This window comes from Poecilia reticulata, linkage group LG3, assembly GCF_000633615.1.
Source record: "Poecilia reticulata strain Guanapo linkage group LG3, Guppy_female_1.0+MT, whole genome shotgun sequence".
Taxonomy (NCBI): Eukaryota; Metazoa; Chordata; class Actinopteri; order Cyprinodontiformes; family Poeciliidae; genus Poecilia; species Poecilia reticulata.
The window spans coordinates 34,796,643-34,821,187 of NC_024333.1; the positions used below are offsets into that span (position 1 = coordinate 34,796,643).

The 24,545-nt window shown below is 37.4% G+C and overlaps 2 protein-coding genes across 2 annotated transcripts in view; one reads left to right on the plus strand and one right to left on the minus strand.

The window, feature by feature from the left end:
• LOC103462905 (protein kinase C-binding protein NELL1) overlaps positions 1-24,545 on the plus strand; it is a 236,769-nt gene that overhangs the window by 128,165 nt on the left and 84,059 nt on the right. The gene's annotated exons all lie outside the window — the stretch shown is intronic.
• Positions 861-7,885, minus strand: LOC108166190 (piggyBac transposable element-derived protein 4-like). Its single transcript, XM_017304029.1, has 2 exons — positions 7,594-7,885; positions 861-3,155 (listed from the first exon to the last, which is right to left on the minus strand). The coding sequence occupies exons 1-2, from the start codon at positions 7,719-7,721 to the stop codon at positions 1,115-1,117; spliced, it is 2,169 nt and encodes a 722-aa protein (XP_017159518.1). The 5' UTR covers positions 7,722-7,885; the 3' UTR covers positions 861-1,114.

The following is a 24,545-nucleotide window of genomic DNA, read 5'->3' on the forward strand; positions in this document are numbered from 1 at the left end:
AATCCCGTATGCGTGTTTCAAGTTGTTGTCAGGGTCTACAGCAGGATTCAACCTTAGTGTGTCAAAGTCCATATTTACACGATTTAATACTACCTGAGAGCAAAGTAGCTTCATGCTTAACCCCTGAGGTCAGATATCAAGAAGTAAGAAACAGACCTACACAAACTTTACAATACAAACTGGGGGACCAACGCACAAAAAAGTTGGCAGTTTTATACTCACATAAAGTAAAAGGTATTTTTTACTCTAAAGCTGTGAGAAATTTCCAGCTGAAGGAAGTTCACATTATTGAGCAGTAGTGATGTAATTTCAGGCTTCATGGACGACTGATCAAAATCAAAAAGATTAGTGTACACTGACAGAAACTCCCATCCTAATGAAAGTGGATGCTTGTTTGGATGTTAGTTAACGTATTGCAGAAATGTGCTCATATTACAGTTTTCAGTATAAAATTCTAAGGTTCTCATTCTGTTATTAAAGAGGCAGCAGCTGTGCCATCACTGTAAAACACATGGTGACAGGATAAAATTTATATCATTTAATCTTCTTAAGAGCAAATGGTGCATGTCTGATAAAGGTCAAAGATCACCAAATTAGCACCGTTGTAGACAGAAAAAAACAAGAGTGCTGCCTCATTAAGTGTTGTCTTCTAATTTAGGCATCAAGTACAAATGTCCTCTTGAGACTTAAGAGGATTTCTGATGAATGTTCCTTTCTAGTGTCGATATGTAGCAATGAAATATGTTCATTTCTGTATAACTTTATTTTCTTCCAGTTTCTGATTTTAGGCTACATGAATTACTAAAGCTATGCATCGATGCTAAAGATTTTAAAGATGAAAGATGGAAGATTTCAAATTTTGAGCTGCATCTAACACAAGAATCACAACTCTCTGCTTTCTGTAAGTGGGGAAAATCAGCACTGCTTCATATACTTCCTTTCCTCACATTAGTACAGTGTGAGGACGCTATCTTTATAACTGTTTAAGCATGCTGCTTGACCATAAACAATACTACTAAGTAACGCTCGGTATCCTTGGATGTTTTTTTCAAAAACGGAAGAATGAGGGTAAACTATTGATAAAGATGTACCTGTTAGTCAGTTTTGTTCATTATTAGACACATATGTTGTTGCTTCTGTGCCATTTACTGTAGCAGTTTCTTAGAGTTGTGAAACAAAGAGTCTTGTGACAAGTGCTGCAGTAGACAGGTGATTTTCTCTTGCAGACCACACATGACCTCCTTCCAGCGGTGGCCCGATTTCTGGAGGCCACATTGCTCATTTGTTCAAAAAAGTAAGCAGGTAGGTGCCCTAGACCTGGGGCATCACACTCTGCAACAGCTGCCTCACCAGTGGAAGCATTCTGGCTGACTTCCACAGGGCAGGAAGGAGCCGAGCCAAGCACCGCATCAGAAGAGGAGGACGGTGGCGCTGTGGTTGATGCACCAGGTTTGATGTTCATTGGAGGCATAGGGGGCATTCCAAACGGAAAGATGGACAGCATAAGGTTTTGTGGACCTGCCCGGCGTGGAGTAGAGCCTATCTGAGCCAGGGACAAAATGAGTTTTTCCCTGAAGAGTTTCTGTGTACCTGTTGGTCGATTTTGCATTTTGCACATTTCTTTGTGGAGGATGAAGGCATTTACTGTTGCTATGTCAACAAAGTGGTAGAACAAGGTTTTGTACCATCTCTGTGTCTTGTGAAGGACGTTGTAATAACCAATAAGTGCATCGGATAAGTCAACACCCCCCATGTGCTTGTTGTAATCTTTGACACAGCCTGGAATGGGAACATGCTTAACTGTCCACTGTCCCTCTTTGTTTTTCACTTTCCGCTTTGCCATATCATTGCTGTAAGCTTTGTGCATAGTGGTGCACATCGTTACCTCCCTGGTGTCAAACCACTTAACAAACAGCAGATCCCCTTTTCTGATCCACCTAATGGTTCCTCTGGGCGTTTTGTACGGCATGTTGTTTGTCTTTTCTTTGGGATAACCTGCTATGTTGGAGCGAATAGTGCCACAGGCCCAGATTTTCCTTTTAAGAAGGTCAAGAAACAGAGCTGGACTAGTGTAAAAGTTGTCAACATAGAGCTTGTAGCCTTTGCCTAGAAAGGGAATGTTCAGTAGTCTCATCACAGCGTCATAGCTTATCCCCTTCCCTGTGGGTTCCCCATCTTTTCCCACATAAACAAAAAAATTCAAGGTGTAGCCACATATTGAGTCTGCCAACACGTAGAGCTTAAATCCCCATTTCGTTGGCTTATTTCTGCTGTACTGCTTAAATCCAAACCTTGCTTTGCTCGCCACCATTCGTTCATCTATAGAGATGTGCTGGTGTGGGTGAAAGTGAGTGTGACAGGCTTCCAGGATCTGCTCATACAGTGGCTTTATCTTAAAGAGTCTGTCATAACCCAGTGTTCCCTTCTTTTGGTCGTTAGCTGCTTCCTTAGCGGGATCATTCATATGCAGGCTGCGGGATATGGCTAGGAAACGTCTGCAAGGCATGACAGAAGCAGGAAATGGCAGACTGAATAACGTAGATCCTCTCCAGAACTCTTTCAGAGTTTTCAGTGGTACAATGCCCATGTAGAGGACAAGGCAGATGTAAGAATACATATCTGCTGCTGTAACAGGCACCCAGCTTTCCCTCTGGCCTTGGCATTTCTTTTCCCCGTATGTATTAGTATTTCTTACCAGTGTATCAATTACCGTAGTAGTGAAGTACAGCTGAAACAGCTCAAGTGGTGTGTAACTAGCTGTTCTGTTCAGCTGAGGACCTACATCCCTCTGTGGTCGGAACCGTGCCTGAGGAGGCTCGGCGTCTTCCTCATCAATATTTCGCCAGCGGTCTCCATCATCTCCATCTTTGTCTGGCCCCAAGTGTCGTCTTTGGCGCTTTCTGCTCCGAGTGTTCCTGCCTGGACTGAAGAGTCTCTTGCGAGAATTGCGAGAGGAGGAGCGATTTTTGGGTGTAGTTGCATTGTTGACCTTCTTTCTACAAGTGCGTCTTCCCTCCCATGTCTTGGATGCAGACGTCAGGGGCGATGACAGTGGAGAGGCATATGCAGAGCGACATTGCCTCCTTGAAGCTCTTCTCTTTGCAGGGCTACAATTCCACTCAGCAGCTGAACTCTCCTCATCAGTAAAGGCTTTCCTGTACAAGGAGATGGATGAGGGTTAATGATATACAAGGTAATAACTGTTCTTTGAACAAAGCTGGAACACCATCAGACAATTTATAACCATGTTCAGTCCCACCAATATAAAAAAATAAGAGAAAACATACTTTATTATCTTAAATGCAAATGTTTAAGTCTTCATTTGCATTCAGTATCAGTACTGATAAGAGCTGTAGATGTATGCTGTAGGTTTGGGCCAGCTGCCAAGGTATATCAAGGTTTTTTAAAAATGGTAATTTGGTTTATGAATCAATAAGACAGCAACAATACAATTTTAATATCACTGTTATAGTTAAAAATGTATTTTATCAGGARCTAAAAGATTAATTCATATTTATGTGTGTGCGAGTTAATGCCATGATACCAAACCAGTGTTTTTACTTCAGCTTACAAGCCCATGCTGATTATGATATTCATAATTTCAGCCTCTGTCTCTGCAGTGTGTTGGACTCGATCCAGCAGTGCATGTTATCAAAGTAAAACAAACACTCTTTGTAAAGTCCACATTGTATTAAACAATAACAGTGGCCACATTGTCTGACTCAGACCTAAATGGATATGACATTTATCGTCCCTCGTTTCTCTTGGAAAAACTTGATGGCCTACACTTGACAAACAGGTTTAATTATGTATATCACAGAGCCATTCCTGTGAAGCTGTTCACTCTGTAATGAGCAGTTCAGATTAGGTTGGAGTAAGAGGCATGTCTCCTTGAGGCCCAGTGATATGAATAAGATGCATTATGTCTCGTTTTGTAAAGCTCAAGGTCGTTTGTTTTTATTTTTATTTTGCTCCAGCAGCTGTGTAGATTAAGCTGACTGGATTAAAAAAAATCTTACAGGTAAAGTTTCAAAAACACAATAAAAATTAAGTTTAAATATGAGTCAGCAGGAGTATAAATATTTTGAGACCATAACACTGAATATGGTTAAAGAATCTGAGAAGTGAATGTAATTATTATGTCATAGTGTTTGTATAACCGGACTGCATGGTTGAATCTTTAACCCTGTAGCTGTGCAATAAGAAGCCCTGAGTTCAAATTCTGGCCTTTCTGTGTAGAGTTTGGATGGTTTTCCCTCTGGTTTTCTAAAATTTGAAGAACATAGATATTAACTGAACTGGTCACTCTAAATTGTAAGAATACTACATGTATTGCAACCAGATTGAACCAGCACTATAGGTGATTATCTGTCAGGCTATCTGCCTGACTCTGTCCTCCTGGGACAGGTGAGGACATAAAGCAGTCCAGAAACTGAAAAAGGTCTGCTTGGTGTGAAGTTTTACCACTGCGTTTTGAGTTACTAGCTACTGAAACAAACGGACATCTGCAGCACCTGAAGAGAAAACAGCCGCTGTATGACTCAAGCTCGTTCACAGCTGCCAACAGATATCGTTTGTTTTCCTAAATGAGTAATAATTTGTCATGTTAGATGTACAATGAGCTGTATTTTGACTAATGTTATGGCTATCAACTAATCATAGTGGCTACCTGGCAGGGTATTGAGTAATAGTGTATAAGTTGTGTGAAAAATTTATCCTGTAATATTTATTTATAGCTAAGCATCAAAACTAAATCAGCAGTGTACTTTTATCATTTACAGTAAGATGAGCCTGCAAAACTCGATGTACAAACTGAAAGTGCTACTTTGATTGCAGCAGGATCATCGCCTTCCAAATGATGTCCTTCCTAACAGATGCTACTTCATAAAAATGGTGGTGAAAATGTATGAAGAAATCAAAGACAAGTTGAAAAACACTCTATAAGAGACGGAGCACAAATATTTGGAGGCATAACAGTTTCTTGGAGGACTATAAAATGGAGTCCCACAGCTTGACAACAATGCCACTGGAAGAAAGACACACAGCAGCAAACATTGCAGAGTTGTTTGACATTCTACTGGAGAAAGTCAAAACTGTCGCCCATGATAATAGTGCTGATACTGTAGCAGCAGTGAAGGTTTTGGCAGAAAAGCATAAGTGGACATTTATACGATCTGTGATGCAAACCCTGAACTTGGTGATGCCGAAAGCTCTGAACAGAAGCAGAGTCTTTGGCTTTCGGTTCGGTGTGTGGCTGCTGCAAGATGTCTTGTTGAACATTCTTTTAAACAGTGCACTAAGATGAAGAAGCAGCAGCAAATGGGCACAGCATAAATATGCAAAGGGGCAACATGGACTTAGTTTTATTGTAATATTTTGTGGCACTATTGTAATAACTGTGACATTACTATGCATTTCTTCATTTTTAGATATCTGTATGACAGCAGTCAAAGCACCACAAACGCAAATTCTGCTATTGAAAAACAACAATTTGTAACATCCCTCCTTAGGACAATGAAGTGATTTGTATTGCTAAACTGTACACAATAAATTCATTTGATCATAATTTTGAATGTATTGATATTTATTGATACAAGGTAAAGAAAYGAGTAAAAATGGCAATTCTGACAATAGTTTTTTTTTTTTTAAACATTAATAGAAATTTATTTATTAAGAATTTATCATAAGCAATTTATCACAATAAATGATAATGTGATGATTTCTTACCCCTACTGTCCAGGCAGTTGGAGCAAAGACGGCCGATTCCTTCTGCATTATCTGAGCTAGCATCATCACCAAAAGGAAAATGCTACAGCAGTGGAATGTTACTGAAGAGGCAAGCAACAGTCCCGAGCCATTTGAAGAAACAACAGTGTTTCTGAGTGGACAAGTATCGACTGATACTTTACAGAGTAAAGACTGGCCATGTTTACTCTGTCTGCACCTACATAACTCATGCATAGCATCCAGAAGTCCACACAGGCCCAGGTTTTTCATGACTGCACCTGCCCAGTCATAACAAACTCATATGACGACACAAATCACAACGAGATGGGAAGGATCATTTATGTGTGTCGGCCTCAATCCCCAAATATTGTCCTACTTACTGCTGCTTTACATCCAAGATTTAAGAAAGTTAAGCTCCTGCCCCTTGATGAAGCCTTTACGATCCAAAGCATGATGGAAATGATGGCACATGATGTCAAAAAGAAAACGAGACAAAATTTAGGTGAATGAAGTCCACAGTGTAGCACAAGACAAGGCTGTAAAGCATCAGGAAAGCATGATGTCATTCATCAGTAGTCTGCTTGATGAAGAGAAAGAGGATCAGCATTTGATCCAAACGGTCCAGATGTACTTTGAAGATCTTTTTTTTTTTTTTGGTCTTACATTTATTTAAAATCTGTACAATGAGTACAATTTATATGACCAGTGTTTGGCCATATAAATACATCCTGTATTTAAATATAGTATGTAAATGCATCCTATATTTATATGGCCAAACACACCAGGTTTGTTAATATTCAACCATTACTTCTTACTGTTTGGGAAATTTGCATATGCAAATACTAAAGTGTCACTTTTTGCAATCTCCCAGATAATATCTAAATATGATAATCTTAGATACAACCCTATAAACTATCACATAAAGATAAAAATAAAGCTTGGATAATAGTGATACCATACATGTAGATCTAATCAAAATTTAATTTTCTGCTTTTTATTTATTTATTTTTATTAAAGTCCACGTAAAACCAGCAGAAACATTCTGTTCACAGGTTATAAATACAAAAGTTGGAACATTTGTGTTTCAAACGGTTGGACTGCTGTTTCACCCAATCTCACATTCTTATCTCCTCCATGATAATACATGCTGGCCTAACCGAATCAGTGCATCTGACTCTTATCTCATGTGGTCATGCAGCTAATGGGAAATGCATTCCTTTTGAGATCTTATTGATGAATTTATTAAGATAGCACATTGAAAACACGGCAAAACTAAGCTGTTGGTTTATGTGCTGCTGTTTTAAGGACGCGTTTTTCCTCCAGGTCAAAGTAACGCATTCAAATGCACATCAAAATCTGTTCTCTATTCGATACCTCTAGTTACAACAACCATCCTTCACTGTGTGCATCTGTGCATTACAGATGAGGGTAGATATTGTTTATTTAGCGGAACCAATCCATCCACATCGATGCTGGGGTCACATGCGCTTTTCCTGCAGGTTTATGTGCGCAGATTAGTGCAGGACAAAAGGAGCTGCAAGTGCACAAAGAGCTGCACTTCCACACAGTTCGATAAAGAACCACGACGAAGTACTCAGTCTCGGAACCGCTCTGGACAACTTTGGCCCTTCTGCTGAACCGGTAGCCTGCACTGTGCTCAAATTCTCCCTCCCCCTTCCCCAAATGTTGGGGTAAAAAAAAAAAAAAAAGAAAAGACAATCCCTCTGCGGCGCATTTCGGCTGCGCCCTGCAAACCAACTGGTCATGATTCTACAAAGTTGTGTTTGTTTCTGCAATTGCACAATTCATAATGTTCAAGACCGCAACAAGTTCACGCACAGCTTTTTGCATATGTGAAAAACTCACTTTCCTGATCCGGGGCCCAGACCCCTGGGAACGTAGTCCTCGTCCAGACTGCKGTGGCTGCTGTCGCTCTCTGAGTCCCCATCTGTCTGGAGCTGCTCTTGCTCATCCTCAGACTCTACAAGTCGCATTTCTAATAAGTGCCCAGGTAAACCTGTTGTTACTTTAAGAAACTCCCTGAGATCCGCAACCTGTGCGTTCGGGTTTGCGGACTATGAATAGTAAGTACACGCCCCGCTCTACGATGSAAAGTGATTCCTTTACCACCGGTCTGAGGACAGATGGGCTTCCTTTCTTCTCATTGCCATATATGGACATATGGACATAGTCTCTTCCGTGTGGAGTTGTCGCTGACTTTAACTTTGAAGAATAAAATAAAGTGATGATCGRTTTGTCCAGTTTTCTGGTACTAATTACTGAAGAGGCAGGTTCCCCCCCCCCCTAAAAAAACTGCCTCATGGGGAAAAGGATGCATTAAGAAAAAGTGACAGTTTAATAACACAGACCCTACAAAGATRTATTTATTTAAATTTTCTTAATTCATTATTACTATTTTTGATTAATAGTGCCACATTTATTGTACAATATTTAATAAAAAGTTGTAATATGCATACATTTTAGAATTTCTAATAATTATAATAGGCTTTTTTTTATATATATATTTTTTAAACATTTTTCCAGAAGTCTTCAACTGATATGTGCAAACTGTATGTTGGTAGGCAATGCATACATTGTGGGTGCTGATTGAGCAGGAGTATTTTTTAAAGCAGTGTTTCAGCCACATAGGCTAGACGTCTTCAACTAATCTTATAATATTCTGTCATTTGCTTTTTGCCCAAGTGGTTTCTCAGCAGACTAACCTCCCCATTCAAACAGCAGATAGTAGAGACCCCATTGAAGAAGCTGAATAATTGCTGATTTTTCAGCACAAAGCTTACACACAGTGTTGTTACATTTTTTTTTTTAAAAGTAGTTGTGCTGTCGTTTTGACTGCATATAATCAAATGCATTTTTTGAAGCTTTCAGAGTTCAACAAAGTGTGCAAGCAGTGTACTTGTAAAAGCTGCTCAGTTTTTCTGTTTACAGATGGAGTCATGCTCAGGTTATGAATTATTCAGCCTGTCACAGCTGTGGGTTCAAAATTTGGAGAGTTTAAAGGCCCCATTTCACTCACATTTCTGTCTTATGAGGTTTTGTTTTTCATTGCACATCCCAAGACGCTGTAAGTGTTCTTCATTACTTATTTATTTCAGATAGGTGGAATTTCTGCCTTGCACACAGTTTGCAGGAAGGTGGAGCTCTGACTAGGTGCAAACACTAATCAGAACTTGTAGGTTGACAGAAGAGTTGCAATTTATGTTGAATGAAATCCAAATAATCTTTGATTCAACACAGTTCTACTAACACATGAACAAATTCAGACTGATGTTCCAGCTTTTGATGCATCTGTTTGTTACGTCTCTCGAGAGAAAAAGCCAGAATTCAGAGCAGAGCATACTGGGCTTTAAACAAATCCTCAAAACTTATGAAATGACAGAGTCTGACACATGCTGCCCCTATGCATMGAGGTTTAGATTATAACATATTCATAACCAAAATGATTCAAGTTAAGGTARTAATCACAAAGTTTGACTTGCTTTTGTGGCTTAGGAAAGGACTTATAAGTCATGGTGTCTTTTGGAAATGTGTCAAACATTCTTCAGTAGAATATTTATAGTCAACAGGTATTTTTGTTCTTTTAGTCGAGGCCTTTTCTGATTTCCTGTAGCACCACAACAGTTTTTCTGATGAGTTGACAAAGGGACTGAGCAACCGTCTCCTWTACAGAAAATGGTTTAAACTGGAAGTGAGACCTCTGAAAGACGAATTTGACGTTTCCTGTGAGTGTTTCTATTGTTTCAACAGGATGTTTATTTAGGGRAGACTTGCCTGATAAAGACGGCATTTTCACAAGCTTTAAACCTGCTGGATTCTGCTTTGACTTTAACAGACTTCCGACTCGTCAAAGCAGCTGCAATATATCTGACTGATAACTCTGCATTGTTTTTTTCACTATATATTAGTGTTTCARTTGTATTATTTGTTCATGTCATCATAATTAATATTTTAGTTGTATGTGTTCTTGTTCTATTCGCCTCTTTTTTTTTTTTGGGTTATTAACCTGTTTGAGTATTGTCTTTACTCTGGTATTTTGTAGCTAAATTTCTCTGTTTGTGGTCGTTCTGTGTGTATGCAGTGGTGGTTGTTTGACAATGCTTGTGTGTGTTATATACCACACCTCACCAGGCAGGTGTTCATAAAACAGGAATTGACACGGACTGTTTGGATATTAATCAGTTGTTGCTCTGAGTAGCTAAGAAACATCACTAACTTTATTAATAATTGCTCTCACCACAGTTTTTCATAGTCAAATCAACATATTGTTGCTTTGCAAACAGATAAGCAGTGAGCTGCTGTTTTTGTTTTACTCTCGTCTGTGTTTTTAGCTTCGTTTAAATCAAAAACACAATCTTTAATTATCCTAAACGTGTTGCTGGGATTCAACTTGATCTAACATTAACTGCAGGTCAGCTGTAATAGATGTTGGTGGGTGATAAGACGGTAAGACTCAGGCGGGTTATCTTGGAGGTTTACTGAACAGGAAAAGAAAGTGAGAGGGGGATGCATGTGGAGTTTTACCGCTGACCTTCAGGCAGACATGAAGCAGTGATAAATGGAAACAAAGATGGAAGGAAAAATTGAGGAAACCRACAGAGTAGTTTCAGCRTCRTTTTGATCTGTGGAGATCAATCAAAAAACAAGAATGCTTGTACAACTTTTCTAACTTTTCCTCCCAGATGAATGTTTATTTAGGTTGCAGTCTGTATTACATCACTTTGGAGATTTTTTCTTATCTTTTCAAGTACATTGTGTACACACAGGTGACATTTTATTTCACGTTTGAAAAAACGAACAATCAAAACAGCTAAATCATGCTACTTTGTGTAGCACTTATATTGTACAGGAAAAATAACTCCTCTGATGGAGCAAAAGACTTTTATTAAATGAAATTTCCATAAAAATTAGAAGTTAATGAATGACTCAGACCAACACTGCAACACCTCTAGCTGCTGTGCTCCCATGGTTTCCAATGATTTCTTTTATTTAGCTGCTTATTGCCTTGCCTCATAGGTGCTTTCTTGTTTTAGCCTACTCAAATCCAGTTACTCTCCTTAAATGTAATTTCACGCACTTCATTTCAGCCCATTCTGCCCACACACCCACTTGAGGCTGTGCCTCTGAAGTCTATCAAGTGCCTGGTATGCGATTAGTAACTAGATATGAGCCAGTTACCAGGGTCAAGGTAGGTTTTTGGCTTCAAAACCTGTCATTTAATTAGTTTAAAATGTTTTTGTCATGGTGCCAGAGAGATGGGAGGGCAGGCTCTGCTGGGGCAGACAGCCTGAGCAACGACCCACCAAATATCAGCTTCTTTACTGTACGGGGGTACGCAGTGAATRTCGGTATACAGTGCAGAATGACAAATGGCCTAATAGTTTTTCATAAAAATGTCAAATTCTTGCATAACATTTTGAATCAAGAATCAAAATKTWAAAAAAAGTTTTAAATGAAATCCYGTTACACCTTAGTTTTGATTTTTAGTGTAAATACAATAAAACTGTATTTATTTGGTAAATGTCATGTTAAAGAGGCCAACTAAACCTACATTTTTATAAAATTGCTATTGCTTGTGGCAATGGCAATTTCCCAGAATTAATTGCATCTGTTTTATTTTGACAGTTTTCCCTCCTGTGCTTTCAGATGACTTACTTCCTGTTTTAGGGATAAAGCTGATTGTAATCAGCATACCTTAAACCTACAAGTTCAAGGTATGTTAGTGTATTAATGGAGTTTAGTCTATATTTATTGATTTTCCTGATAAATTCAGATTTCGAGTAATTTTTTCACCAATTTGTTTCATCCAACTGGAATGCTTCAGACTGACCCAGCCAGAATCTAGACTTGATAGTGAAAGAGTCTTTGGAGGGAGCTGAAGAATATGTACATTATTATAGATTTGGTGGTGGTTGGACGACACAGCAGCCATCTAACCATCTCTATTCATATATATAGATGAAGCACTTTGGAGTCCTTAGACTTGATAAAGTGAGTAAAAATGCAGACCAATTACTATAAGACTCTATTTGTTCAAAACTGATGTCCATTTTACCGTGTTTAATGTCATTTGAGAAATGCATGTCTGGTTATCTTGTTTTTTTTTTTTTTCCTGGAAAATCTCAGGTTTCTACACCAGCAAAGCTCATCATTAAGAACAGCATAATGGATTCTTTCAGTTTGAGAAAGAATGTTGTTAAATAGCTAAGAATTTTAGCTGCAGGGCATGGCTGAGCCGCTGAGAGCTCTCAACAATCCCGCAGGTTACAGGGTCAGATGTGCCAGCGAGGCAGTTTGCTAGAGAAATTGCAGCATTAGCCGTTTTTTTTCAAACCTATAAACCAACATGCTCTGACAAGCAATTTCATGTTGTCATCTGAAATATATTTATTTTTTATGCTTCACGACGCTTTGCGGCGTTTACAGAGGCACTTTGTGGTTTTTTTGACCATTTCCACAATTAATTTCCTGCTTTACTTAAAAACATTGGCAAGCCCGTGGATTAATTAAATATTCAGTTTTTAAAAACCTTAGATCTGTTTGTGCAATTATAAAGTCAGATGATATATGGATTGTGCTATTATAATTTGGTAAATTGGAAGCCAACTTCTACCCTGGGTTGTTTGATGATCTGTGGAACATATTTGATTTAATTCAATTCACAACACAAAATCTGATGGCATGTAGCAAAAAAAAGTCAATCCATTCATTTTAGACAGATTTCAATGCACTTACATATATTCAAAATTGTTMATTATCAAATAAAAGTTAATTATGCAAACTCAATAAAATGTTTATCTAAAAAAAACATAGCAAATTGCATCAAGCTCTGCTGAAATTTGTCACAATAATTTTACAGTTTTTATTTTGTTTTGAAGTTTTAAGAGTCAATTCTTGAAATTCGAATCCTGTGGATTTTATAAGTAGATACTTTCAAGGGGGACGCATTATTCCAAACTTCTAACAAGATGATGTCATTTAAAAAGTCATAGCTTTTTAAATTGTGACTTGCAAATTATTGTTGATTTGCAAATAAATCWGTGGTTCTTCAGAAATGCAATGTYTCACCAATGAAAGATCTTATTGCTCTGAAACAGTTTCATCTGTGGTGAATTATTGTCCTTCCTTGAAGAAATGTTGGAGTCCACTTTGACTTAACGTCTTAAAGCTAAAGAAGATGAAACGACTCCAGCAGCACGCAGACGTGTTTCTGTCAAGTCTTCGCTCCTTTCAGTCCTAATTAAGTGATGCTGGTAAAAGGATCTTCTGCAGCTACTTCCTCTCAACAATTACACAGTGCAGGGATGGTTGCGAATGCACAGTGAAAATTGGTGAAAAGCGAATTCCAACAGATAATTCACATCGCTCCAGGCATACAAGACACAGTGGAAGGCGCTTTATTTGTCAAACAAAACCCAATGTTGGCTGTGTCCTTCCTTGCATGTAAGTTTTAGTTTCCGTAAAGCATGGTAATTTTCATAATTCCCATCAATTTTATGGTTTTGCCAACATGAAAATGCATATTGTTAGGAGACTGGTCTTCTAATTTATGCAGCATAAATTGTTGGGTTTTTCCACATTTATTGGCTTTTCTTACATTTTGTTTTTGCTTTTAGTTCTACTTCAGTCAGAGGATATGCTGCTGTTTTATGTTTATTTTTTTACCATAATGAGAATATGACAAGCCAACCAGCTTTGATAATTTTATGTTTCTTTGTGCCGACAATATAACAATTATAAAGTTTCTTGAAAGAAGAAAAGCTGTAATTTTCTGCAATACATAGGCTCATAAAAATATAATGTTTTATAATGTTATAATGTTTTCATTATAAAACAAGTTGATTCATCTGCAGGTGAAAAGATACAAAATTATTAAAATTTAATATCAAGCACATTCATTTTGTCACATTAAACTACAAAGTCTTATGAATTATATTGGATTTTTATGTTGCAGACCAGCAAAAATATATGAAGAGAAAGTTATTTAATCTTTTTTTTTCTTTTGCAAATAAAATCTGAAAGTATAATGTTCATTTGTATTCCACCAATTTTACTCTGATACATCTAATTGAAGGAGTCAGAAACCCTCCAAATCTTACCTTGAACAAGCAAGACTCATGTACTTAACTACATGGAGCAGGTGATTGTTTTCGTCATGATTTGTGAGCAGCAGAGTGAGTTAATTCGTTTCTAATGAAAACGAAGAGCAAAGACAGTTACAAGGAGAGCAGATGAGAACAATGGAAACCAGGAGATATGATCAGTGGCATGGGAAACAGGTGAGTCTAATCAGGGGAATGTTGAACAGCTGTGAGAGATGACTGACGTGAGGAAAGAGACTAATATACACACAGAAAACACATTGACCCAAAATGACAGACAGGGGAAAAACCTGACATGAACATAAAATGAAAGAACAAAATAAATATGAAACAAAACAAGGGAATTAAATAATATGAACAAATCCTGATGACAATAACAACCAACCCAGAAGTAATCAGAAAACAAACACAAACACTCATGGATTATGACGGGTTTTGACATCCTTATGCCTCATAATGTCATAAAATGTGACCAAAGTTATATTCATGAAATGATGAATGTGCTCCAAAGTCATCACAGTTCTACATATGTTCTCAATTTATATATTTTGTTCATTTCTACTTATTTTGTAGTAAATAAAAAAACGAAATATTTTGGGCAACACACTTATTTTTCATATATTCTGTGCTGTTGTTTAATGTATCAGTTTAGACAGCAGGAAATTCAAGTCATCACAATTTCTACTTTTCACACGAGGCTTCAGCTATTCCTGCTTTTAAAAATAAAAACTCTGCTTGTCCTTTTCATTTTTTTTCCTATTCACTTTGTGAGAACCTCTGGACTGAATTATTTTATTTTGAAGAAAACATATCACACACTGGCACAAGTAACTACTCTACTTTCCATATTATTCTTACAGCAATAACTGACAGTACAAACTTATTGTGATAAAATGAAGCTTTAAGCTTCAGAAATTTCCACATRCTCTCTCTTACTTACCTTTCTCAAGTTTGATGTCACTGTGTTACGTACTCTGAGTGCAGTCTATCRTGTGCCTCAAATATGATTTTATCACCATGACCTTTTCAAGTGGTTTCATGTCCCAGACCACCAGGAAGGYACCATTTATGTCCTTGCTCTTCACAATTTTCTTCTAGTTTCTTTATAGTTTCGGAGTGTCATGCTGGGGTAGAAGGATATAGATTTTCTTTCTTATTTGTAGCCTGTTGTGGAGATAAATTTCRAGTGAAAGGAATTGAAAAGCAACAGTTGTTGCTTTGAAGGTAGCAGCATGCATTAAATTCAATCAGCGGGGGGTTGTGGTTGGGGATTCATCTGGAAACAATAAGGCTGGTTTAAATGAGGCTGCAGGGTGAAGGGAGAACTTCCTGTGATCAATATTTGTCTTGTCGGCCTGTGCTCAGCCAGTGGTGAGATACAAAATGAGAGGCACACTTCCTGTCCACTGGGAGATGTTTAATCCTCTGAGATGCAGCATCAAAGTCGAAAAGACTATTAAATCAAGGCAGAAGACACACATGCTGACTGCAGAGGGCTAACCTGGTTCAGAAGACGACCTCAAAACCAGCAGGATTAATGCTGAGCTCAAAGAATGACTTGAGTTGTTTACAACAACTCTTCTTCCCTCTTTTGTTTTACATTACTTTAGATTATAAATTGCACCAATTTTTGAGGAAAGTAACACAACCAAAAAAAAAAAAAAAAACTCATAACCACCAGTGTACAGTAAATTGCAGGGAGGGTTTTTTGTTTTGCACATTTGCTTTAAGCAAATGTAAAGTTATTCATCCACATGCTTGTCTACATAATTAATCGAGTCCAGGCTAGAAGTTGAAGGAAAATTAATACTAGACATGACTTTTATTGCTAATTTGATCTCCATCACATTGAGTCTCATTTGAATGAATGAGACTGCGATTCATTCAAATTCGATTGTGAAACTATTACAATTTGCAATCATAATGTGCAAAATGTAATCGCACATTATGATTTGGTCGGTAAATCTTAAAACGCAACCTCTGAGATTTTAATTGACATGCTTAATGTAAAGTACTTTGTCAACTTGTAAGCAACATTTTTTTTTACTTTTTTGGAAATTTTATATAATAGACCAACACCAAATTGTCCATTATTGTGAATGGAAACAAAACAATACATGTTTTTTGCTTTATTACCATTAATGTCTTTGTTTTATAGTTAAAACTGAAAAGTTTAACATTCATTTGTATTTAGCCCACTCTTTCAACTGAGACTCCTTCTATAAAGTTAATGTGACAAAACTTGAAAAGTGTTTTTTACAGACACTCTTTAGCCAATCTGACTGAGCTTAAAAAGAGCAAATGGTAAAAATGTAAGTCTCAAAACATGCAACATGTATGGTGAGACATACCCAAAGAGTTTCTGCTGTAATTGGACAGAAAGGTAAAGTATTGACACAGAGGCGTCAACACAAATGAATCAAGTTCTTTGTAAAAATAAATAAATTTAAAACCATAAGAACGTTTTCCTCTGTTCTCCTAACATTTTTCTGCTGCTTTGTTTTGTGTCACAAAGCAGTCACATAAAAATCCCATTAAAATACTTTGAAGTTTGTAGCTGTGACATGTTGAAATGTGGAACCGCTCAAGGACAAACTTCATATGAAGGTTTATTGAATATAATATCTGGGGTTAATACATCAATGTAAGAAAACTAGAAAGATGTTGAGGATTTTTGTATCAGCAGGAACAATCTATACCAGAGTACCAAGCAACTTATTTTTTCATAAACACAAAGTAAAGAAAGTGTCCCTGAAGAGTTTTCATCACAAAACTCTCCATCTTTGTTCTTATTGCCTAGTCTTTCTCCCTTCCTATCCAATTTTCCTGCAGATCTTTGTTGTACAATCCTCATGCGTACCGCGCTCATAGCTGAGCAGTCCCATGTATCGTCATAATATCTGACCTGGGAGTTTTCACCATGCTGAAACCTGCAGAAAAGGATTGGAGCAGTGTTAATTTCCCATGCCAGAAGGTAAATAGGACTTAGCCCGTGCTGTGTACATTTTTATTTTCATTACCTTCCATTTGTCTGCAGCTTGTATTTTTCAGTACAGGCAACAAACGCACACAACAAAGAGAAATTCCTCTGTCCCGTTGGGGCGACTGTTCTCACACTTTCTTTTGTAACTAGTTGCCTCAACTCACCATTCCCATCACCTGCTGTAACTGCACACTGTGCTGCATTCACAGACCTTTTTACACACAGAGAATTCACAGCAGTAAACACAAATTGTCATCTTTGCATGAGTCTCTGCTGGAGAAGCTGAAGTACCTCTGAAATTCTTCTCCCCCTCCGTCTGGCCTGCTCTGCTGTTCAGAGCCTACATAAGATATTTATAAGCGTTTTGATAGTTTTCCTCCATTCTCTATCATCCGAGGTGAATGCTGTCATGTCACATTACTCCGTGAACCATGCTGCTGCTTCCATACAATTCACTGAAGCCACCAGCACGTTGTCACGTTTCTGTTTAGGCCCTCGTAGGGTTTGTTTTGAATTATTAATTGTGTTCATGTCATTAAGCAGCTCTTACAGCCTCCCAGGCACAAGACCCTCAGCCTGACATGGAGCAGAAGCAGCAAGGCACTGATTAGATCCCTAGTATATAAAGCTAAGGCCTGTGCAGCGCTCCTTGTAAAGTCGATTTTTGTCATTTTATTTTTTCTTGAGAGAGCGAAAAAAAAAGTTTATTCTTTGTCAAACATTATTTAGGTGAAATACAGAGCCTTACATAACTTATTTTTTTCATAAAAAAAAAACTCAACTCATATAATTGTTTTAAAAGTGTTTTTGTTATAGCTTAAGCACAGTGAAGCTGCCTTTAAATGTAATAACAGAGCTTGATCCAAAAGAGCTTGTTAAGCTAAATTGGAATTACAAAAATAAATTTGCTTCATGGAAACACGACAATTTCACAAACTCACTTTTGTTGATTAAAAGGTGTTTAAGCTTGGATGAGGTGTTTTTCGTCTCTAACAGTTTATTTTGCAAAACAGTAATGGAAGCACTTCTTTCATGTCACGCAGTCATGTGATGAACAATCAGATGTTGCTACTGGCAGGAAAGACGAAGATGATGACAGGAAGAGGAGGGAGGAGGATGTCAGGCGTGTTATTTAATGACACATGGACAAACATTCATGTGTGATTTTAATGGCATTTCTTTAATGAAAACACTGCAACACTGTGAAAGTGTTTTTTTTACATTAACGGAATATCATCAACATTTCATGAACATTCGTAATGGAAACGAGGCTACTGTTGCATTTTCTTATGACTCAGAACTGTCATTACTCTTCTCCCAGTTTCAGTTTAAGACCCAGAGAACTGAAGACCAACATATATGCCTGGATTTGTCATTGTTTGTCCTCGCTCATTAGTAATAACCATACCTTCCTTTCTTTAATGAAGCAAACTGAAAAATCTGATCATATTTCTGCTATTGTCGGAAAGCCCAGCCCCAACCGTGCAAAGAAAAGAAACCACATCAGTAGGCTAAACAGAAATCAGAAAAAGGAAATCAAAATAATATGTTTCACTAAATCTGTTGTAGAGAAATGGATAAGAAATGATTGAGTAAAAAGAACAGAGTTCATGTGGCGTTAGACTCTCCCCTTCCTTTGAATTTGTGTGTTGCAAAGTATTCATTCTTCTTGTACTTCTGCACATTTTCTTACATTGAAACCATAAACTTATTTTATTAAGATTTTATGTAAATAACCAACACACCGTAACCGAAAATGGTAAAGTGGAATGAGAATGTTTTTTTGTTTGGTTTTTTTTTTTTTACAAAGAAAAAAATTAAAAATAATCAAAAATAATCAAAAAATAATTTACATTTTTATTCAGTGCCTTTGGGTATAAAATATAGAAATACCTTCTGCTGCAATTACAGCTTCAAGTCTTTTCCAATGTGTCTTCCAGCCTTTAACATCCAGATACTGAGGATTTGCTCCACAGATTCTCAATTAGATTTCGGTCTGCACTTAAATTTGACCATTTCCACACATGGAAGTGTTTTCACCCAGATCGTTGTCATTCTGGCTGCATGGTTAGGGCTGCTGTGTTACTGAAGAAGAATTTTACTGGTGTTTTCACGTCTTCTGCAGCCTCCAACAGGGTTTTCTTCCAGGACTGCCTTCGTCTATCTTCCTATCAATTCTGACCAGCTTTTCCTCTTCCTGTGTTCATGTTGATTCTACTGTGCCGCCTCAACTAAAATACCATTTCATATGCATAAATGCATTGTTTCATTGTTAGAGGACTTTCTTGACAGTACCAACAGATCAAGTCTCATCTTGTTCCTGACGTTGAGCAAGTCATGTTGCGAATCTGAAAATGACAACTTCCTGTACATCAGATCGGAACTAAAACAATACATTCAAATCAGCTAAAGGTGTGAAGGCAGGTGTGTTTGCCTTCAGCGTGGRCAAACACACCTGCATGAGTTAATCTCGCTGCTTTGTCCCGAGCTTCTCGGATGATCACACAAACACGCTCACCGCTGTTGCAGAGAGAAAATAGGTCTGGCCGCTGACAATAGGAGACGAATGGAGAAGAGCTCGGCGTAAATGAGGTGATTTCCATGATGAAACAGAGCGATAAAAAGTCTGAGGAGAGATCACTTCTCCTCTCCCACTCTCTCTCGCTCTCACTGTGCTTCCTCTCTGCATTGTTGGCTGGCCATCTATCATGACATCAGAGTGATGGAGAACATCCACATGTAGTCGATGAGGTGAAAACTGACAGCAGAACTGAAACCATCCAGAGAGAATTAGGCTGGAGGACTGTGCTGTACTGTGGCTGATGTTGTATCCCACCTGTGATTGACCTTGATATGAGGAAGGTCATGTCACTGTGGAGTTCAGACGTGCCACAGAATGGAAAAGAGCCTACTTCGAGCTTAACACTGAAGTAAGTCGGCAGGGAAGTATTTAGTTAACGAAGGCATGTGAAAGGGCAAAGCCAGGCGCATTAATATTCATTTTCAGAAATTGTCTGAATTGTCTTAAAGACGTGCCTTTCTCCAGCTCTGAAGAAGCTCAAGCATAAAAATCTTTTCAGGTAATGCTCAGAGCATATCTAAAAATGACATTATTCAAGTTCCAGATAAAACACCCTAAATAAATAATTTGYATCTAGAAAATGTAGAACAAAGTCTTGCTGTGTTTAGGAACCACAGCAATAGTTACATCCCACAGAAAAGTCTCTGAATATTGATGGAGGTCGACTGTAAACATATAAATATTTTCTGCAATATTCCTTTACTTTCCCATTAGTGAGGTATTTTGACAATATTTCATTCATGTCCAAATGAACTAAAAACACAATGTTGTACTATTTTACCATTATTAAGAACTAGTTCTATTTTCAGGTTAGCTATGTTGAAATTAAAACAAAAAGCCAAGTTTAAAAATAAACAAAGTCCTTCTGCATGATTAATAATGGAAGCATAATAAGGTCACCTGGTAATATTTGCAGGATGTGTCTTTTATTCAAGTCTGTTCTTCACACTGAAATATGTCAATTCCATTGTGTAAAATAGTTTTTAAAAACTAGAGCCTCTTGCTAAATGTAAAATGTACCAACTCTCAGTTCTGACATTAAAAACAGKTCTGACTCAAAATTATAACTGTCATCTGCCTGATTAAACTACCTCCAATATGTTGTCTTTCTGCTTTTTGACAAATTCACTATTTAGGCCTCAGATCTCAATTTTTCTTCTTTGACACAACATTGATTTGCAGATTTTTGTGCATAGTAATTGGCAAAAAAATGTATGAGGCTGTTTTTTGCTCTAGTGTGTAAGCTTTAAAAAGGTAATTGAACATTAAACATCACATCAAGTCGTTCTATATTTCAGTTCACATAAAGGAGCCACTAACATCAGCAAGGAAGTATTATTGGAATTGAATGGATGTATGGAGGGATGATGGATGAGTCGATATTAAATCACTTTATTTGCCACCCTGGGAAAATTGATGTCCAGTTGTTCGTACTGATTCATTTCAACAATTATAGCTTAAAGCGTTTCCTCGCAGTATTTCCATATGACTTACTGACTKGTCGGGTTACTAAATCACATTTATTTGCTATGATGAAAACTCCAGGTGAATTTGTTTGCGCTGTGCTGCCTGTAATTTGTAAAGCTCAGAATTTTTCCGAAGCTAAGATTTTTTAGATAGCCAATATCTTTGTCATCCGAGTTGTATTTGCTATAGTCAATATCTTTCCATTGTTACTTTKGGCACACTGCGGCATTTCTTTCCAGGGCTTTGAATTTTTAGCAGTTTTCACAGTAGGATTGTTTGAACCTGAATCAATGTTTGATTGCCTCCCCAGCCATTTAACACCTCCTTGACAGCTTCAAGAGTTCCTTGTTATTACTATTCAATTCTCGGTCCACTGCATTCTATTTTTCCAGTAAACACAGCTGTTTTCCTCTGTTGCGGGGAGACAGGATTGGCACCTGGATTGACATGTGAGTGAAAACCGGAGAACAATGTGTGACCAGCCAGCTCCATGTGATTACTAGTGAGAGGAATGAACCCCCCTATATTGGCCACAGAAAACTACATCACACAATCCTGGCAAGAATCCCTTTTTAATACCTGTTCACAGTTTTGCCCCCTATTGTTTTCTAAGAAAGGCAGAGGTACTATGCATAGATCATGCAGCAGTTCAACAGGAATTCATCTGTGAAAAGAACTACTTCTTGAAATAATATAATGCCGGGATTGGGTCGTCCTCTATATGTGTCTAAAATGTTGCATTTGTTTTTAGGCTTCAAATGTAACCAAGTAGAATAATTCAAAATAAAGCTCTGGCAATTCTAAAGGATTCATTTGTTTATTTTTATTTTTAATTAAGTTCCAAATAGTTTTCATATCAATTAATTATGCTGAACTTCCTTGTTGGGCATATTGTTTAGTAATTACTTATTTATTGACATGCCAGGTTGATTTGGTTTAYTTCAATAATACATAAACATGGCTATTACAAGTAGCCATTGCAACATAGGTCTATTATKTTTCCTTTTAATTATTAATTCACCAAATAATGCATAAATAACAAATATTACAGACTAACAAATAGAGRTATTGATCTACAAAATAAAAATCAACCAATTAGATAATAGAAACAAAAAATAAAAAAATAAATGTGTCCTAAATTGATACATTTAGGACAAAGGCAAAACACAGAAAATAACAAAAACTGAATTGTGTAACATATGTGGGTTAGATGCTTCTTTTTTTGTCTTTTAATCTCTGCAGTTATTTTCTGATTTTTATTATTTTACTTTTCTCTGACATTCCATGTTTTCAATTTATAATTAGTAGTTTTCATAGGCCGGTGTGAAATTCTTCCAGTAGGATATCTTTGAGTAAAATATCACAGTTTCTTTGCATTAGAGTACTTTTTGTTGCATTTCACTGACAGGGCAGCATTTGATCAAGTAGAAGTATTCGTCCTTTGGAATGAAAAAAACAGCTGAATACCAGCAAAAGTATCGACAAGCAAAAAAATCTATGGAAGATATGGTTAAAAATGTCAGGATTAGACTTGTCAGARCAGGCCATGAAAGATTTAAGGATAAGCATCTGTTGTATAAACAGATTCATTTGCATAATCACACAACTCCACTGATTTAATAAGACAGATGTACCGTTGACTCATGTCTAAGACTATTGTGGTAATCAGCTGATTGACTTTTAAGGAAAGAAAATAACATTCATGAAAAACAAATCAATTTTGGAGCACAAAGGGAAAAAAGATTTAAATACTGTTGTTTTTTTTGTCATACCTGTTTCTTCTTACAGGTTCTTCTTGAGCTGAAAAAGCCTTTTTTTTTTTTTTTTTTTAAATCGGTTTTAGCCAGAAGCGATATTAGGGCTTTCTCTGTTACTCATAGAGACAAAGATCAAAACGACATTGAATCTGGAAGACCAGGAATCTAAATTTTTCAAGTTGATCTAATTAAAATATAAATACTGTAGGAAGGAACTTTTGATAGAAGATCCCTTGGGCTCAGGCTTTCTATCTACAAAATGACAGAACTTAATACTGGAAAAAGTTGTCACCTTCAGTCATTAATATCTGTCTGCCCTGGAGCTCAGCACCCTTGTTGAAGGATCTTTCACCCCCAAATTCACACTCTTACATGTGCATAAAAATGTGTACCACATTTCATATTCTGCGGTAAAGTCCTGGAGTTTACAACTGGTGGAATATGAAAAAAAGATGAAAGTGTAAAATGGCTGACTCCCTTCCTGTCGTCTTCCAGCCCTGCCCACAGACAACCTCTCCCACTGGGGGAGTCATGAGTTCAGCGTGGGGGSAGGGGATGCTGTTCTCTGGATGGAGCGCAGAAAAACAGTAAAGGTCTGAAGCAACAGGAAAAGGTTAACAGTYGGAGCTTCATAGGGAAGGAAGGCTTTACTCAGTGTTTACTCTGTTGTTGAAGAACGTAATGTGCTGGGTAATGAGTTTCTGCTCTCATTTGCAAGAACAGAAACGTGTCTTTTTTTTTTCTTTGTTTTCACCTAAGACTGCACGCTTCTTCATACTTCATAAGAAATACTAGGAAGTCTTCATATATTTCTTCTCTTTTATATTTTTCTGACACACAAGYAGAGAATTATGCCCAGATTAAGCATGAAGAACAGGCCACATCTCCTGCTCCAAGGCTCTTCTTATGTCTYACACCGTTTCATGACTGTGAGCAGAAACAGCAGGTTTGCTTCTCTGGGTAAAGATGTTAAATGATTGCCTCCTATTTAAAAGATGTCTTTGCAGATGGAGACCAAATTTGCTTCCATACAATCCCCCAGCTTGTCTCTGTGTGTCGCTGTCAGTGGCATTTAATTGCACTTGATATTTAAGCGCTGGAGCAGATCACATTACAAGTGGCTCTTCCTCCTATTTGTGCTGGCGGCATATTTCATTATATGCTCCTAATTTCCATCACCGTCCTTCAGATTGTATTGAATGTCAGCTGCTCGGGGCATCAGATTTCCTGTATCAATTATAAGTTTTGAGCCGCCTATAGTGAATAAGGTGCTGATAGCATCAGTGCAGACTGGACAGGCAATAAGGAAAAGCTGCACAGCTGCACAGAACCATGACTTAGAGCAGAATGGCTCAGTTAGATGAGCTCAGGCAGACTGTAGACATATATATGAGTTTCTCTCTCTCAATGTGTGTGCCAAACTTTGGAAAAATAATGAGAATTAATAAATATAACKTAATAGAGGAAGTACTCGTACTGAAATTAAATATTGTCATTTCTCTGTACAGTTTTAGCCTGGCGTGCTTCAGGGTAACCTTGTATATGAATCTAGCTCCAGCTTTCCCAACATGAAGGGAGTASATACCAGATAATCCAAAATGCAAGCTAATGCAGCTGGAATCAAATAAAAAGGCTGTGATTASAATAAAATGCAAAACGCATCTATAAAGCACAAACAATAAAYTGTACTAAACGAAGCTTTGGKGTRGCGATATGGATCAGTCCTAAACTGGTGATTCAAAAAAAGAGCAATTTTACAAAACTGATCACTTTGTYTTTGAAKGTTTGTTCTGCAGCTGCTACAGACATGGATGTGWATTATTTCACACACACCTGATTTATTATGTGTCAGAATMTTAAATATATATTTMATTTTGCAGTAACTGAGGTCAAACGCTCCTTAATATGAA